Source organism: Zingiber officinale, chromosome 1B (assembly GCF_018446385.1).
Source record: "Zingiber officinale cultivar Zhangliang chromosome 1B, Zo_v1.1, whole genome shotgun sequence".
Classification (NCBI taxonomy): Eukaryota; Viridiplantae; Streptophyta; class Magnoliopsida; order Zingiberales; family Zingiberaceae; genus Zingiber; species Zingiber officinale.
In genome coordinates, this window is record NC_055986.1 from 16,758,952 (window position 1) to 16,778,569 (window position 19,618).

The 19,618-nt window shown below is 39.7% G+C and overlaps 1 protein-coding gene across 1 annotated transcript; it reads left to right on the plus strand.

Annotated features, from left to right (window-relative positions):
• The first annotated feature begins 2,472 nt into the window (after nt 1–2,472).
• On the plus strand, nt 2,473–3,504 carry LOC122030185. Its single transcript, XM_042589387.1, has one exon. The coding sequence runs from the start codon at nt 2,473–2,475 to the stop codon at nt 3,502–3,504; it is 1,032 nt and encodes a 343-aa protein (XP_042445321.1).
• Nucleotides 3,505–19,618: the final 16,114 nt, after the last annotated feature.

Sequence of the window (19,618 nt, forward strand, 5' to 3'; positions counted from 1 at the left end):
GGGCCTTTAAATAGCTCCTGAAAAGTCTATCTCGAGGGTCCAAGGCGCCTCCAACAAGGTTCAAGGTGCCTCAAGCCAAGTCAAGCGGATAAAGTTCTATCCGCGCATAAACGGTCGAGTTGACCCGGGTTGAGGCGCCTCAAACAAGCTTGAAGGCGCCTCAAAGGTTTGAGGCGCATCCAATGCTTGATTGAGGCACCTCAAAGGTGGAGGCGCCTCCAATCTTGATGGAGGCGCCTTGAGCTGCATTTCCAGCTTGCTTTCTCCTTTACTTTGACTTCCGAAGCTCCGTTTGCTTGGGTGATATCGGCCAACCGAAATAGGGCTCACCCGAACCCAATTTCTGGCCTTTTCCTCGAGCAGTCTTCCGTCCCGGCTTTACGTCCCTCGAACGTCATGCACATTCTGCTCGCCCACCGGTGTACTCTTCCGCAGCTCTTTCATCCTTCGGAGCACCGAGCCCGTCGGGTCCCTTCCCGTGTCGTCCTTCTCGCTAGCTGCGTCTTTCGCTCGACTTCCTGTGCTCCTAAGCTCCTGCACACTTAGACACAGGGATCAAAAATAAACATGACCTAACTAACTTGGTTGATTACATCAAAACAACCACGGGGTCCAACAATAAATATGAAAATAAATTTTCAACTATTATGGTCTCATCCATCGCTGTCCTCCGTTTGCCACCAACCCTAGCCAGGTGAGGAGGAGAAAACCTAGCTGCCGACCCTAGGGTTTATGTCATCGAGTCTATCTTGTTTCCTTCTTCGTCGCGCCTCCGGACCTCAAGGTAGCACCACGGATAGCAAGCCGCAATAATAAGAAATAAAAAATTACATTTCTCGATCATATATTCCACGAAGGAATGTACATGTAATCTAGATCGAAGAAAATGTAAAATAAACTAATACAACTCCGGCTGTATTTAATAATTACAATCATGCACACACAAAATACCCTCGACATGCCCGAGGGTTCAAATCACATACAAATATAATAGGCCATAATAGTTGGAACTAGGATGCCTGCAACCACAGAGTTAATCTATTTTTGCATATCCTACTATTATCCTGCCTAAATTATATATGAACAGTTCATAATTTAATCGAAAACCAAACACTCATAGGTAGAAAACCTGCTGATGCAGCAGCTGGGGGAGCTTTGGTGAATAAAACTCCAGAACAAGCTAGAGAGCTCATTTCTAATATGGCAGAAAATTCTCAACAATTTGGAAGTAGAGCTTTAACTACAAGAGGAGTAGGAGAAGTGCGAATGTTTTCTAATGAACAAAAGGAGATAAGAAATTCATTGATAGAGTTGACATCTTTAGTGAAGCAATTGGCGTTGAATAATGTTAATCAAACTTCCACTTTGCCGAATGTACAATTTCCATATCAATCAAGGGGAGTTTGTGGTATTTGTTCTAGCCAAGATCATGATTCAGAGTTATGTCCTAATCTTCATCAAGATGAGTCTCTAGCAACATTTTCTAGAGCCCAATTTTCCCAAAAGTATGATCCATATTCCTCTACTTATAATCCTGGTTGGAGAGATCATCCAAATTTGAAGTATAGTAATTCATTTCATCAACAACCATCCTTGAATCAGAGTTTCTAGCAGCCTCAACAAAGTTTCCAGCAGCCATTCCAACCTTCTCAGAGATAATTTCAGTCATATCAGCAAATACCCAATCAAAATCAGCAAAATCAGCATAGTTTCCAGAATTTTCAGAACTCACAATTTCAGCCTGCAACTCAATTCCAGCAGCAGCAAACACTTCCAGCACCTTCAAGGTTGAGTTTAACTCAAGGTAGCTCTAGTAATGCTTCAAATTCAGAGTTTCAACAGACAAAACTTGAAGAATTGATGCAAAATATGTTGCAACAGCAACAGAACCAACAAAGGACAAATTCAGCAATTCAGAATATAGAAAGGCAAATTGGGCAGTTAGCTTCCAGCATTAATCAAATGCAAGCATAGGGATCGAGCCAATTTCCATCTCAAACAACTCCTAATCCTAAAGGGAATGTTAGTGCATTAACTTTGAGAAGTGGGAGAAGAGTTGCAGATTTTTCAAGTGAAGAAACTGCTGCTGAAAATTTTCCAGAAAACCAGCAATTTGATTTTAGCAGTGAAGAATTTTGAGGAGATCAGAATGTACCATCTTCAAATTTTAATCCAATTCTTGTCGATCCTTTGAACTTGGAACATGCACAAGGGAATAGAAGTTCTAATCCAGAAATTTCCAGTAACATTTTGCCAGCTGAACAGTTTCCAGCAGAATTGCTAAATTCCAGCAAAACTGGAAATTCAGGGATTCAGAATTCTGTTCAAGAAGGTTTAGAGCCAAGCATTCCATTACCTTTTCCTCAATGGAAAACTCAACCAAGGAAGAATGTAGAAGAGGAGAGAGCTAAGGAATTTCAAGAGCTAGTGAACTTATTTAGCAAGGTGGAGGTAAATGTTCCTTTACTTACAATGATCAAGCAAATTCCAAAATATGCAAAGTTTCTTAAGGATCTCTGTGTGCATAAGAAGAAGTTGAAGGGGAATGAATTGATCAGCTTGGGAAAGAATGTATCTGCTCTTATTCAACCAGTTCTCCAGAAATGCGAAGATCCAGGAGTGTTTACAGTACCTTGTGAGATTGGGAGTAGTTTGTTTAAGGATGCTATGTTGGATTTGGGGGCTTCAATTAACGTGATTCTAATATCAGTTTTTCAGACTTTAGGGATTGGACCATTATTACCTACAGGGGTTGTGATTCAGTTGGCAGACCGCAGTCAGACTCACCCAGCTGGAGTTATTGAAGATGTATTGGTTAAGGTGAGGGAACTTATATTCTTTCCTGCAGATTTTTATATCCTTGATATGGAGGGAGACTATCTGGCCAGTAGGTCCCCACTCATTTTAGGACGCCCATTTTTGAAGACAACAAGGACTAAGATTGATGTTCATGCGGGCACACTTTCTATGGAGATAGGAGATACAGTGGTCCAGTTCAGTATTTTTAACGCTATGAAGCATCCTAGAGAAGATCATTCTATTCTTAGCCTAGATATTTCAGAGGAGCCGAATAGTATGGATTTCTTTTCAGGTTGTGATTCAGATTTCGTAGTGGATGATCAGAGTGATGTATTATCTTCGGTTTTGGAGGGTATTTCAGCCGTGGGAGTGGATGATGAATCTTGTGGATTATTTCCAAGTGAGCGAGATGAATTATGCGTAGGGGATTGCTTAGGAGAAGCTCTATCCCTAGGATCGCCCAGAGAAGAGGAATTATGCGTAGGGGATTGCTTAGGAGAAGCTCTATCCCTAGGATCACCTTCAGTTGACCAGACTAAGGATGAATTGAAGCCATTGCCTCCACATTTAAAGTATGCTTATTTGGGAGAGAATCAACAGTTACTTGTCATCATAGCTCAAAATTTAGAACCAGATCAAGAAAGAAGATTATTGGAGATTTTGAGGCAACATAGGAGAGCTATTGGATGGACATTCACTATGTGAAAAATGACTTTTTACTTCGTTGATTACCTGAAGTAAAAGACCTATTTTTACCAAAGTAGACACGCGTGTAGTAAAAAGATTCATTTTACTTCGGATAAACTCTGAAGTCGTAGGCCTAGAAAAAACGAAGTCGTATTGGGTGTCGGGTTCGGACATATTACGAAGTAAAAAGTGCATATAACTTCGTCGGTTTTTAAAAACACCGAAGTAATTAATCCTTTTCGACTTCATCATTTAGTATTTGTTGTGAAGTAATATACCTACTTTAACTTCGGTTAAAAATGAAGTAATGGATTACTTTTACTTCGTCATATATCGTTAATTCCTGAAGTAATTATCGATTAAATTACATTTAGCTTCGTTCTGGATCGAAGTAATAGATAGATACTACTTCGGAATTTTTGGTAATAACCAAAGTAGTTGATACTATTTTACATCAACAAATTGTATTGCTTCGAAGTTATAAGTAGATTTTACTTCGGATTTTATGAATAAAGTGAAGTATTTTTTTCTCTTTTTACTTCATTATTTTTAGACTTCAGTAATTTTGAGCATCACAAAAGGTAACTTCATAATCCTTGATCAAAATAAGCCATGATTTCAGCATATGTTTATACAAAACAAATCTCCCTAAATATGATCAAAATAAGCCATAAAAAAACCAAAAACATGTACTGGTTCATTCACACAACCTGCAATTCACTTCAAATACGAGTACACAAATTCACTCCATTCAATTCTCACTTCATCATATTGTGTCTGCGTATAGTACTGGTTCTTCACACAACCTGCAAACTGCAATTTAGAAAGAACCATCATGTTATGTTTTGTAACTGAAAACTTTAAATCAAAACACAGTAAGTTGACAAAAAAATCATGAATTAAATTAACAAAAGCATGATAAGACAAATAAATATGTATTGTTATATGCACTCTTATAGTAACAATAACATTTCATCAAATGTGCAATAAAAATGATCCAACAGTTTTTTGAACCTTAAGTTTTAGTAGTTCCAATCGCATGGTGATTAGGAAATAAAAATGCTGGAAAAGTGAGTTGTAAACTTATGGCTGGAAATTTCAGTAACTGAAACTATGAGCATCTTCTTTGCATTTTCATGAAACAGACCTTGAATTGTAGATGTTTGAAATGGGAATGATTCAAGTATGCCAATGTGAGAAGGAATTTGTTAACTATCTAAAGATAAGATTTTTTTTTTTTTTTTTGTAAGGAAGATGTTGAAATTGGAGATTCAGAAATAAAGGATTTAGTATCAATGTTTTGCTAAGATTCAATTCCGGAATTGATTTCAAGGCTAATAATAGAGGGCAAAATGATAGGAAGAGCTGAATCTGGGCAGTACTGAAGAAATGTTTTGCTGAAGCTTGTTGGACTGTGCTGTTAAGTCAGGAACCTTGTGTTTGCTGTGATCAAATGTGTATCAAGATTTGGAAGTAGCATCAAGCATAAGATAATGTTTATGGGAAATCTGTCAACATGAATAGACAAATGGTATTAAATGATCAATGGCTGAAAAGAAAAGAGAATAGAAGAAATTCAGAATCTGGAATTGTAAAGAATTTCAGAATCTAGAGTTGGGGTCATCTTAATTCAATCCGAGACGGAATGAAGTTTAAGTGTGGGGGAGAGCTTGAGCTTTATTTGAAGTCGAGCAGTGGATTTGAATTTTGGAATTGAGTTATGCTGGAAATGAAACAAGCTGGAAATGGAAATGTTCATTGCTTAAAATCTGCAGATAACAGTGAGCTTGCTGAATCTGATTTAATGGATAAAAATTTAAGTTGATAGGGATTTTAAGAGGCCAGATGATGTGTTGATACAAAATTTAGAAGCTGTACAGAAATCAGAAAACTTGCAATTGCTGTCAGCGTTCAATCCAGTGTTGGAAACAGAATTAATTTTCAGGAAACAAAACAGAATTTAGTGTCAAGGAATGTCAAAGTTTGTATCAACTTGATATTATTAGTCTTTAATTCAGTGAGGAGTTATTTGAAGGTCTTTTATTGCTTGAGACAAATGTGTAGCAATCCTCCTTATCTCTGGAAGTGTTGTCTATTACAAGAAATAGGCAGCTGACAGTGAGGTTACAAGTTCAGGAAGGCAGTGTGATTTTTGAAATTGTGCAGGTTTTGTGCCGGAATTGTGAAAGACTAAGGACTGAAGATAAGTAAATGAATATTACTGGAATTGGGAAGGAATGAAATGTTTCTCAAGGGTTAGTTTTTAGGGATGTAATCTCAGCAGAATTCTGAATATGAAAAGAAGAATAACCTTGCTAAGCTGAATTGAATTCTTAGAGTTACATTCATTGGATTAAAGGAATGAGAACTGAAATTGTTGATTGATGTTTATGTAATTGGAAGGAAGTTAAGTAAGTAAGTTACAAGTTGCAAATATGATCATATCAATCTTGGAATCTGCAAAGCTATATGCAGGAATGTTGATAGAATTGAAGCTGCATTGTAAGAAAAATTTGAATTGAAGCTGTTTTGAGTGCCAAGAATTCAAAGGGCTGAGAATGGAAAGGAAGTTAAGAAGATATACTTCAACTGAGAGTGAATGGATGTCTTTCTATGATTGAATCTAAGGGAGTAAGCTCAGATAGTTAGATTTAAAACAGCACATCTAACATTGAGTTTTCTGAATTGAAGTTGCTGAATTGTTTGGAAATGAGATTAACTAACAGTTGAGATGAAATTGGAAGTGGTGGCCAGAATTCATTTATATAGCATTCTTTGTATCCATGTCTTCCACTAAAGCTAAATCTTTCTTGCTTATCTTTTCTTTGAGCAAAATTTTCCTTTTCTTATCTTTTAGTGCAACTAATGTTTTGATTGGCACTTGATTCATATTTCTTACATTTTTTTTTCTTTTCCATGATTAACTTTTATAAACGTGATTGATATCTATGATCATGGTAGAGAGTAGAAGATAAGCAAGCATATGGTAGTCCAAGAAGCACAAGTAGCATGAGTGCCCTCTATTTTTGTGATTACATGTGAGATAGGATGAGGGCCATAAAAAATTTATCTAGTGAGGTTTTTAGTGTAAAATCAATTTCAATTTACTCATGATAGATGGAAATTATTATGTGGTTAACCAAGAGTAAAGTTTTAAGTCCATGAATGCTTGAGATTTTGGAATGTGATAATCTTAGATGGTTTACTTTCTTTATTTTCTAATCATGTTTAGGAATTTATTTAGGGGGTGTCATTTAAGTAGGAATTTTAGTTTTTCTTGACTTTCACGGGACGTTCAAGAGTAAGTATGGGGGAATTTGATAACCATGATTTTACTACGCTATTCTCATTCATACAATCATGGTTTGATGTAGTTTTCATATATAGAACCCATATTTACATCCTATTTTAATCATTGTATCGAATTTGGACTTAATTGTAAATTATTTTACTATGGGTTAATTTGATGCTAATATTTGATTGTTATATTATAGGCATCAAATGATCTCGGATGGGATGGATTGGAACCAGATTTGCTCTTGGATCGGAGTTTTAACGAGGCGATTGAGCTCTGGATCGATTTGGACCGTCCATTGAAGATTGGAGAGATCTGGGCCATCCGTCAAGCATCTGATACATCCGACCTAATGAGGAGAAGATCTGGACCGTAGATTAGAATCAACACTGTTGGATCAGGCTTTAGGCTATTTCCCACCGTTGATCTGGACTCGACGATTCTGAACCGTTGGATCAGAACTGAGGAGGATTTAAGCGAGAAGCTACAGTGTCCTCAAGCTCGGATTCATCGCGACAACGCCACTGTTCATCGTCTTCTTCCTCTGTGACACCGACGCTTCCATCCACAATTCGAGACACATTCTAGTTCTGTCATCTCCGGCGATTGATTGAAGAACCAGCGACCATCTTCCGATCGTTAGATCACAGTAGAGGGAGTTCTTCTCTTCTGTGATCATCATATCTCGCCATTCACAGGAAATCCAGATCAAGGGAGGTTTCTAGATCCGGAAGATCCTATCAAATCGCAGGAGCTTCGGAGGAGTTTTTCCAGAGTACCTGTCGATATTCCGTTCATCAGGGACTCGCGATTTCAGATTCGAACCGATCAATCGATTGGGGATCGTGACGTCATTTCCTCTGTTTCTCGGATGATGAATATCTAATGTGATTGCAAGTTCGTAGGGAGGTTTTTGCTAGCTTCAATTTACATAAACTTTAGCAACGGAATTTGATCATTGCTGTGATTGTTCAAGGGAGTTTTCTTGAGCTTCTTTGTGACATAGCAGGGAGACAGAGCTTAAGTGTGATTGAATTTGTGGATGTTTCTTAATTGTGTTTCTACTTAGTTTCGATTGTTAGATCTATTGATTTCATTTTTTTTTCCGTTACGAGAAAAACCCAGTGAATGTGTTATGTTAGATTTCATGATGAATTGTTGTTTGAATTTCTGTCGTAGAGAATTGAGTTTAGTTTGAAAATGAAATCAAAAATAGAAAGTTAGGGTTTGAATTCATACTTAGGATTCAACTTTTAATTCGTGATTTAGATTCAATTCTGTTAATGAGTTTCAAATTCTTAGATTTCAATTTAGTTTAGAATTGTTGTCAAGATTTGTTTCCTTAATTTGATTCCTCTATGATACATTGCAGTTTGAATTTTGATTTTACAGAAATTTGCAATAAGTTCAGTTAGGATTTAATTGATTTGTATCAGTAGTTTAGATTTTATAGGAATTCAAGCTTAAGATCAGTTGCTATTAGCTCTTTAAGTCCAAGCTAGTTTTATTTCGGATAAAAAGTTTTAGCACAAAATAAATTCTATTAAGCATGCATTGTTGGTGCGGGAAGCATCCGACGATCGAACCTGAGTTTTGATAATGGCAAAGGATTCAAAGTTAAGGGTTGTTGTAATCTAACATGGTTGAATGAGTATTTCAGGAAAGTCCTAGCTGCGGTTAGGCAAAGGGAAAAACCCTAGGGGGTGGTAACCCTAGGTCATAGGGGGTGGTAACCCTATGCGGAAAGTCTTGGCAGGTCGATGGCTTCAGGCAAAAGTCCTAGGGGTGGTAACCCTAGGTGGAAAGTCCAGTGTCGCGAACCGGTGAAAGTGGACTAGCGGAAGCGGATGTCCAAGTCCGAAGCATCGAGTCTTGAGCAAAGTCGGTCGATCCGGAGGATCGGCAATGTAAATCTCCGAGTGGAGTAGGTGAGGGGCGTTCCCCTGTGGAACAGTGGGCGTCGGGTCGACCTAGGATTTCCGGTTGGAAATCAGAAGTCAGACTCACGATGTTTTGTCTTATTCTAACACTGTCTTACAGGTGATTTTGTTCGGACTAACCTTTGTTTGCGGTGAGGAACTGCTGGAAAAAGGCTGTCCGGGATGGATCCGGGCGCCCGGGCGCCCGGGACAAAGTTTATCCCTGCGCGAAGTTGACACGTGGCATCCTAGTTGGCTGGCCACGTCACACTCCAGGCATCGGCGCCCGGAATATCATATAAAAGAAGGGTCAGAGTTCAAGACACACAAGAACCTAAGTAATCTCCCTGCGACAAGCTGCTAACAAGTGCTGCATCGACACCCCAACAACCCGGAGCTTGATTTAGTCTTTTGTTGTCGGTATAATCATTTATCGCTTTAAATTGTAGTTAATCTGTAATAGTTTTATCGTGCTTATAGTTGTTGCCACGGAAAGCGATCAAGGATCGCGGGCCTTGAAGTAGGAGTCGCTCTGAACGAAGTAAATCTGTCTCTCTGTGTTTGTTATTTCTTTATTCCGCTGCTCTTTTACTCGTTTGTTTTACGAATCGAAAGAAATAGCCACGAACGTTATTCACCCCCCTCTAGCGTGGTCTCGATCCAACAACTGGTATCAGAGCGGGGTCGTTTTGAATTGGTGCAACCACCTTTCAAAACAAAATTTTCTTTCGATTTTATATTTTTCGGAGTCAATTAGAATTTAGCCTAAAGCTTTATTCTAATTCTTTTATCGAATCAGCTTTTGCCCGAAGTTGGTGCAACACCACTCGAGCTCGTTATTACTACTATTCTTTATTCCCGCACTACTAATCCAAGACGTAGTCTTGGAACATATATTTTTGTTGTTTTTGTTGCATATTACAAATGGCTCAACAAGAGGGGTTCAGTACTGTTCGTCCCCCACTATTCTCCGGAGATGATTTCGGTTATTGGAAGGGAAGAATGGAGACGTATCTGAAGATTCAGTTCGAAACATGGATGATCATTAAGACGGGACTTCAGCTACCTTCCGATGACGACGACAAACCAACCCCCTGCGAGAAGTGGGACGCCTCTCTAATCAAAAAGGTGGAAGCCGACGCCAAAGCTACCTGCACCCTCCAGTGCGGCCTTACCAAAGAAGAACTCAACAGAGTCGGCCCGTTCTCTTCCGCAAAGGAGCTCTGGGAAAAGCTAGTCGAACTCCACGAAGGCACTAACGACACCAAGGTAAGTAAAAGAGATCTTTTACTTAATAAATTATATAATCTAAAGATGCAGGAAGACGAAACGGCAAGTTCTCTACATGCGAGAATCCAAGACATCCTCAATTCTCTTCACGGAATCGGACAGAAGATAGAGAATCGGGACGTCATAAGGTATGTTTTAAACTCATTTCCAAGGAACACATTGTGGGCATCAATGGTAGATGCCTACAAAGTTTCCAAGGACTTGTCTTCAATAAAATTAGATGAATTATTTTGTGAATTTGAACTTCATGAGCAGACTAATGCACATCCAACCGAGAAAGGTATTACGTTGGTTGCAGGTACAAGTCGAACACGGGAACCGAGATCACGACGAAGAACGGAACCGGAGTCGGAGGTTGAACCAGACTCAGACGATGAAGACATTGAAATTACAACCGAGCTGGTAAACCTCGTAAAGAAGCTCTACAAAACGAAGGGCTTCAACAAAAGAGATCTAAAAAAGGCAGTAAAAACGAAGGAAGGTTCACAGAACTCAAAGATGAAGTTTGAAGTTACAAAAAGGGCACATCAAATCCAACTGCCCTAACCTGAAGGAGGTCAAAAAGCAAAGAAGGAAAAAGGTCCTTAAGGCAACATGGGACGAATCTTCATCGGAGGACGACGACGACGAGCTCGAACAGACGAGTCTACTCGCATTAATGGCCCGGGACCAAATCGTCGAATCCGGAAGCGAGAGCGAGTCCGAGCAAAGCCACGGATCCGTATCCGTCTCCGAAGGACCAGACCCCGCTGTAAGTATCTCCCGGTTAAACATTTTAGTTAGTTATTTATTGCGCAAATTAGCTAAGTCAAACTTGAAAGTTAAGTCACTTCTAAAGGAAGTATCTATCCTTAAAGAAGTGGCTGACACTAAAATCTTACCTGACCAGAGTCAGACTGAATTTCCAACTCAAGTTCATAAACTTGAGGAAGAAAATTCAAGTCTAAAAAATCAGGTTAAAGATTTAAAAACTACTTTAGAACGGTTTTCTTTGGGCTCCAAGAACTTGGACTTAATTCTTGGGACACAAAGGGCCATTTACAATAGAACTGGGCTAGGATATAAAAGTAAATATAAATCTTACTTATCCTTAATAAACAAACAAAGTAGTAACACAGCCCAAGCATGGGTCCCCAAGTCCAAATTGATCAATCAAGTTGGACTTGGTCAATACTGGGTCCCGAAGGATCAAATACATTACCTCGATAGACCATATCGAGGCCGTGATCCAGGGGAGTAAAAAGAAAAACAATAATTCAAAATTAAATTATAAATTCAAAAATTAAATTCAAAATTCGAAATTAAATTATAAATTCAAAAATTAAATTCAAAATTCGAAATTAAATTATAAATTCAAATATTAAATTCAAAATTCGAAATTAAATTATACATTCAAAAATTAAATTCAAAATTCGAAATTAAATTATAAATTCAAAATTCGAAATTAAATTATAAATTCAAAAATTAAATTCAAAATTCGAAATTAAATTATAAATTCAAAAATGAAACTCAAAATTCAAAATTAAATTATAAATTCAAAAATTAAATTCAAAATTCGAAATTAAATTATAAATTCAAAATTCAAATCAAATTAAAAGGAAGGCTCCAGATTATCTGGCACCTACAAACTTAATATACCCGATAAGGGTAACCAAGAGTAGACCACCCGGCAGGGTAATTGAGGTTAGGTAAAATGGGCCTAGGTTTAACTTGACCCACGGTACTGGTGAAATTTTTTGGATGATAGTACGTTAGGGAAGCTTGAGCATCGACCTGGTGCATTTGGCCAAGTGAAACTGACCGAAGCTACCCTTAAAATGGATCATAACTAGTTAGACCAAGGGTTAGTATTAAGTTCAGTGGGTAGGACTATTTGGAAAACCTCGAAGGCATGGTTACTTTAATGAACTCCGTGTAACTCACCATAGCCCAGAAGTTTATCCAAAGAATGCTTACTTGTTGAACCCAAAGTTAAACCTGAATCTAATACAAAGTTAAACCAGACCTTTGAATTCAACAATAAATCATCTCACATCAATTATAGGATTCCCTGATTGACAATTTAGATCGGGTGAGATGACTAAGCAAACTAAATTTTAAATCTTACTTAAAGTTAAGTTAAACATCCTTCAAAATCAAATTAATTCAAATATTGGTATCTCCAACCTAAACAGTGTTAATCAAGTTAAATTAATAATAATAATTAAAAAAAAAAAATTTGAACGAAACAAGGTCAAAAATCGGGTGCGGGAGCCCCCGGTATTCAGACCCCGGGCGCCCGCAGCGATCCCGGGCGCCCCGCCTCACACGACCCCGGGCGCCCGGAACACGTCCGGGCGCCCGGAACCCCTTATATATAGGGGGCAGCAGGCGCCCCCTACCCTTGCACACAAATCTTCCTCCTTAGCTTCCTAGATTATTTGCAAAGATTTTGAAAATTAAAATTTTCCGTGGTTGATCCGGAGTCGTAACTCAACCGAGGTCGTCAGTTCTAAAATTTATTACAATGGCTCCTCGGTAAAATTTTTATCCTCTTCTAAACTTTCTTTCTTATAATTTTTTTTCTTAGTGTAATGTTAGTTTGAAATTTAGGAAGCGTACTAAATCTGGTGCTGGGCCCTCTACCCCTAGCATTGACCCTAGGTTTCCCACCGAAGAACTTAGAATTAAGTTTATGTCCACAAATTACATGGCCATTAGGACCAAATGTATAGATAGATCGTTCTTTTTACGATCGTGTATCCCAGTCTCCGAGGCTATAAACCACTATAGGTTGCGAAACCTCGTTGAGTGCACCAGCCCAGTAAACATTAGTTTATGTGCCGAATTTTACAACAACCTAGTGAAAATAGACGACTACTACTATACCACTAGGGCAGGTGGCACGGACATCTCACTATCTCCCACTACCATTCGTGAGTTTCTAGGCTTACGAGAGTCATCCTGCACTTTTTTATGTTATCCCCCTAGGGAGCTACCTTTTGGAGATCCCTACTCACATATCACCCTCGATACGATCTATTCGTATTTCTTCGAGGACCAGCGTGATCCCACTGAGACCCAGTTTAGGTCCCTTAACCTTAGAATTCAGGACTATGCCCTTTATAGGGTTATAGTACTTTGTATTCTACCACTGACCACTCACGACATTGCGGTAATGCGTCCATTTCACTCCTTTCTTCTCTATGCCATATGTCATAGGTTAGACATAGACATCAGCCTGCACATATTTTCTACTATTATTTACGCATCTGGATACGTGACCAGCAGACGAGTACATATGCCTTACTGTCACATACTGACAGCCTTCATGTCCTCATTACACATTGATATCACCAGAGGTGACATTCGTTACATGACCGAGTTTGACATCATAGGAGCTAGGAACTTCTCCCTAGCACATATCCATATAGACGATGAGGGTACCATGTCCTGGCGTAGAGGGGCACAGCACCAGCAGGCGGAGGACGCGGAGCATGATGAGTTCATGTTAGCACTATTTCCTGAGGAGGCTGCTCCTGCCCCACCACCACCTCGAGCACCACACCCAGCTCCCCGCACTCTAGGCGATCGAGTTTTCGGACTAGAGAGGGCTATGTCGAGTCTTCAGCACGAAACCTCCGAGTTTCATCAGTCCATACGGCGAGAGGTCTCCGATCTTCGACGAGAGGTCCGACAGGAGGTCTCCGACTTACGACGAGACGCACGACAGGAGCTCTCCAACCTGCGCCGAGATCTACGAGATGACGACCGAGCTCGTCACACTGAGCTCTTGACACTACTCCGGTCGCTGGGTTCCGGACCACCACCCTCATCATCTCAGTAGCTCTGACTATAGCTTTATTATGACCCTAGTACAGCAGATAGCAGCTATTTTGTTACTGTGTTATTTATCTAATAGACTGTTTTACTTCAGACTTGATTGACTATACCTCAATCTAATATATCAGTCTCTTAATAACATTTTCAAAATTCTAGGCAAAATTGATTTACCAAAATCCCCACTTTACTAGACTTTCGAAAGTTGGATTTAGTCTAGGATTGTACCCTTAGAAATCATGTTCCTCCAGGACTCAGCCAGAGCATCTCACAAACACCTAGGTTTACCTTGATTGTGTTTGTAAAACATAGAACGGTGTGAGATGCATAGGGTACAGCCTGGACTCAAGAATGCTTATTTCTGTGCATCAATATGAGTCTGGGCATTAAATACATAATTAACAGTAATCAAATCAAGTCTTCCAGCCTTAGTCAAATCTAACTGGATCAATTGACTTGACTTGACTAACCAGGTGAACACTGTTGCCCTCTAGGCAATCAGCAAGTAGCTAAATGGTTAGACAGTTGGTGGAGGCAATATTAAAGTTTAAGCATGTTTGTACTTAAGGGCACTGATACCTGATCAAAACCAAATCTTGACTCATGCTTGGACTTTTAGAACACTGAAACCTTACTAAAACTAAATTAAGGTTATCTCTTCTCCTTTGCCTTAAGTATTCCTGAAATTTATCTCAAAAACATTCCTTTTCTCCAAACTTAACTTTCAAATATCTTCTTCTTTGAAATTTTTTTTTAAAACCCTTTTGAAAATTCATTAAGTTGTTAAAGCTTTAAAAATTATTTTTCCTTGCAAATTTATTTGAAAATCTCTAAAGTTGAAACTTGTATTTTGAAAATTTTTCTATGAAAATTTTGGAAATCAATGTTTTTCTATAGACTCTATAGACTCAAAAAGAGCTCATGTTTTTCTATGTCTATTCAAACAAAATAAATTCTAAGGTGTTGTCCTTCACTTTCCTTGCCTAAGTTAAAATGTTTTTAATTGTGTCTTGAAAATTAAGTTTTTCAAAACTAGCTCATTTTTGATATATGGCAAAGGGGGAGAGTAGAGAAATTCAAAGTAGAGAAATTCTAAAGAAAAAAGGAAACCCTATATTAAGGGGGAACTTCACAAAAAGTTTACAAAAAGTTTAAGTGTTAGCTTAAGTTAGGCGTTCATTTGAATTTAGATACTTAAGCTTGCTTAATATACTTATGCATTTGTTTTTTCACTTAACTTTGAATTTGGGTTGTCATAATCAAAAAGGGGGAGATTGTTGGTGCGGGAAGCATCCGACGATCGAACCTGAGTTTTGATAATGGCAAAGGATTCAAAGTTAAGGGTTGTTGTAATCTAACATGGTTGAATGAGTATTTCAGGAAAGTCCTAGCTGCGGTTAGGCAAAGGGAAAAACCCTAGGGGGTGGTAATCCTAGGTCATAGGGGGTGGTAACCCTATGCGAAAAGTCTTGGCAGGTCGATGGCTTCAGGCAAAAGTTCTAGAGGGTGGTAACCCTAGGTGGAAAGTCCTGGTGTCGCGAACCAGGTGAAAGTCTGGACTAGCCGGGAAGCGGATGTCCAGAAGTCGAAGCATCAGTCTTTCTCCTGAGTGGAGTAGGTGAGGACGCGTTCCCGTAGAGGGAACAGTAGGCGTCGGGTCGACCTAGGATTTTCGGTTGGAAATCCGAAGTCAGATTCGGACGATCCGAAGACTGTCAATTCTTTTACTGATGTTTTGTTAGATTCTAACTCTGTTTTGCAAGATATATATTTGCTCGGACTAACTCTTTCTTGTAGGAGAAGGAACTCCTGGAAAAGATTGTCCGGGCGCTAGGAATGGATCCGGGCGCCCGGAGGTCCGGGCGCCCGGAGGACAAGTTCTATCCTGATCGTGACTGTGACACGTGCAGCATCCTGGTTGGCTGGCCACGTCACACTCCAGGCGCCCGGAAGGGATCCAGGCGCCCGGAATATCATATAAAAGAAGGGTCAAGGTGCAGCTTCAAGACACACAAGAACCTAAGTAATCTCCCTGCGACAAGCTGCTAACGACTCGATCCAGAAAGTGCTGCAACGACACCCCGACAACCCGGAGCTTCGATTTAGTCTTTTGTTGTCGGTATAATCTGTTTACTGCTTTAAATTGTAGTTAATCTGTAATAGTTTTATCGTGCTTATAGTTGTTGCCCACGGAAAGCGATCAAGGATCGCGAGCCTTCGAGTAGGAGTCGCTTTAGGCTCCGAACGAAGTAAATCTTCCTGTCTCTCTGTGTTTGTTATTTCTTTATTCCGCTGCGTTTTTACTCGTTTGTTTTACGAATCGAAAGAAATAGCCACAAACGCTATTCACCCCCCCCCCCCTCTAGCGTGGTCTCGATCCAACATGCATCTCCTTTAATTATATTGCATTTGTTTGTGAGAGTTAGCAATTTAAATTCTGAATTTGAAACAAATTCAAACTTCCTTTCCAGAATAAAGTTCAACATGAATTTTATATTCTAGGCATCACACATTCACTAGTAGCTCTCGGAAAAATACGACTTGGGACTCAATATTACACGAGTTTACTTTAGCTGGTCGAGTTCTTAATCTTTATTAATTTGATGTGCCACGTGACATGGAAATGGTTAACACCAACATGCCCGAGGGTTCAAATCACATACAAATACAATAGGCCATAATAGTTGGAACTAGGATGCCTGCAACCACAGAGTTAATCTATTTTTGCATATCCTACTATTATCCTGCCTAAATTATATATGAACAGTTCATAATTTAATCTAAAACCAAACACTCATAGGTAGAAAACCTGCTCTGATACCAAATGTTGGCACTGGGAATTCCGTTCTGTATAAATCCCTTGTACAAAAATTTGTATGAGTACAGAACCTTTCCTAGCAACCCACATATTCGATCAGACATGTGTGTGATCAATCAAGCAAGTTCTTGATTGATCAAAGCGCACCTTGATCGAAGCACAAGATCGCTGGCCTCTTGTGTTGGTGTTCAGGATCCATACGAAGAAAAACAGACTAATTGCATTGCGGAATAAGAATTAGTTGTACCTTTCCTCGTATGCTAAGACCTCTTGATCTTCTGCTGTATTACTCTTCTCCTCTTGGACGTCGTGTGGGCGACGATCTTCCAAGACAAACCCACCCGACTCCTTCTTCTTGTTTCCAATCTTTCGGCCACCAAGAGATGCTAGAATAGGATGCCTCATTCTCTTCTCCTTCTCCTCCAAGCAACCGTCCACAAAGTAAACTCTTCTCCAAAGGGGTGCCGACCCTAATGAAGAGGATGGGAAAGAAGCAAGGGGAAAATAAGAGAGGAGAGGCACCGGCCACAAGAGAATAGAAGAGGATTCTTAGGTTAGTTTTTGGGCACCACCCTCTCTTCTTTTATAATCTTTGCTAGCGGCTAAAAAGGAAAGATTTTAACAAAATTTTGTTTTAAATAAAATTTCCCTTTTATTCCTATTGTGGATGGTTATAAAAAAGGAAAGATTTTAACAAAATTAAAATCTCTATTTTAAACCATTGTAAATAGCTATAAAAGAAATTTTTTTAATAAAATTCTGTTTTAAATAAAATATCCCTTTTATTCCTATTGTGGTCAGCCCCTTGCTTGGGCACCAAGCAAGGCTTGGTCGACCCTTATCTTGGGAACCAAGCAAGGCTTGGCCGACCCTATGCTTGGGCAACAAGCAAGGCTTGGCCGGCCCCTTGCTTGGGTAAGAAGCAGGGCTTGGGTGGATGTGAGACTTTATATATAGAGAGGTTACAACAGGGACCGAGATGAGGAATTGGTTTTGGCCTCCTGATGGACTTAAGCTTCCTGTGTTCGACCCGAACACCCAACCCAAGTTCATCAATAATAACCCATACCACTAAAGGGTCATTATTGAACTACCGTACCAATCTCATATTACAATATGGGCTCCTACTTATCATAAGTGCGTTAATCTCCTTGTGTTTAAGATATCGTCCGTTAATTAAATAAGTTACTGACAACTCACTTAATTGATATCTAGCTCCAAGAGTAGTATCACTCAACTTTATTATCATGTCAGACTAAGTCCACCTGCAGGGTTTACATGATAATCCTTATGAGATCCTCAAGGGGACATCATCAACCTAGATAACTAGGACACGGTTTCCTTCTATAATCAACAACACATCATATAAATGGTACTATCTCCCAACCTATCGGGCCTATTGATTTAAAGAATAAATTTCACCCATTGATAAGTTAAAGAAATAAATACTAAGTATATATGTTTGTTATTATATCGGGATTAAGAGTACGCACATCCATAATAATAGAGGTTTTGTTCTTTTATGTAGTCAGTATAAATCGAACAACCTCAAATGGTCCTGCTCAATACACACATAGTTTACTGGTGTAATTTTATAGCTAAGACAAACTAAAACCAAATTACACTACAACCGTTCCAATTGTTTGTCCCTATCCATTTTGGTCGTGAGTTACTATTTATAATTTATAAGGAACCGATAATGTGATCTTCTGTGTGACACCACACACCATGTTATCTACAATATAAATTAAATGGACAACTACATATATATAAATATAAAATGCAAACGTTTGACCAAAGTGATTCTCATTTCAAAATATCTCAAAAATAGATGTTCATACAAAAGCTAGGCTTATAGTATACATCCCAACACGATCGTCATAGGTCAGCCGATCAAGCAAGTCTCACTTGTGGCTCACACCGACTGGATGGAGGGAATCATATTCCCGAATGACTAGAGGATGACCCTGATAGAATTCTTGCATTCAGGAGCTACACCTGTTGATCTGAAAGAAGCTCACTTGCTAAAGAAGAGGGTCGGACGGTTCACATTGATCGGTGACCAGCTTTACAAGAGAGTCTTCTCCCGACCACTCCTCAAGTGCGTCAGATCGGAGGACATCGAGTGCATCCTAAAGGAGGTGCACCAAAACTCTTGCAGAGGTCATCCGGGCGGTCACACATTAGCCCGAAAAATACTTCTAGCTGGATATTTCTGATCGACCCTACAAGAGGATGCCGTTCGGATGGTGGCAACCTACTTGTCTTGCCAGAAGTATCACAACATGTCGCACTGGCCGACCAAAGAAATGAAAGCGCTGACTGTATCATGCCCATTCGACCAATGAGGCATGCATGAACATCATCGAGTCTTTTCCCATGGCGACCGGTCAGCGGAAGTTTTTACTAGTGGCAGTGGACTACTTCTCAAAGTGGGTAGAGGCCAAGCAGCTTGCAAGAATCACCGAGTAGATGGTGACCAAATTTATTTGGCAGAATATTATCTACCGGTTCAGAATCCCGTGTCGACTCATGTCCGACAATGGAAGGTAGTTCGTCAGTCGGGAGCTCAGAGAATGGTGTGAAGGCTACGACATCCAACAATCCTTCACCTCAGTGGCCTACCCTCAAGGTAATGGGTAAGCAGAAGTCTCCAATCAGAAGATCCTTAGAGTCTTGCACGCTCGGCTCGACCACATGGGAGGCAACTGGGCCGACAAGCTCCCTAGTGTGCTATAGGCTCTTCGCGTGACCCCGAAAGAGGCGACCGGCGTAACCCCATTCCAGTTGATGTACAGCAGCGAAGCAGTTGCCCCCGTGGAGGTCGAAATAGAATTCGATCAGGTGCAGCGCTACGACCATGGGAATGCTGAATGGAGGTTGATGGAGCTCGACTTGGTGGACGAAGCAAGGGCAAAGGCCGCTGTTTGGCTAGCGGCGTACCCGTAGCAAATGAAGTAGAAGTACAATCGGCGAGTGATCTCGAGATCC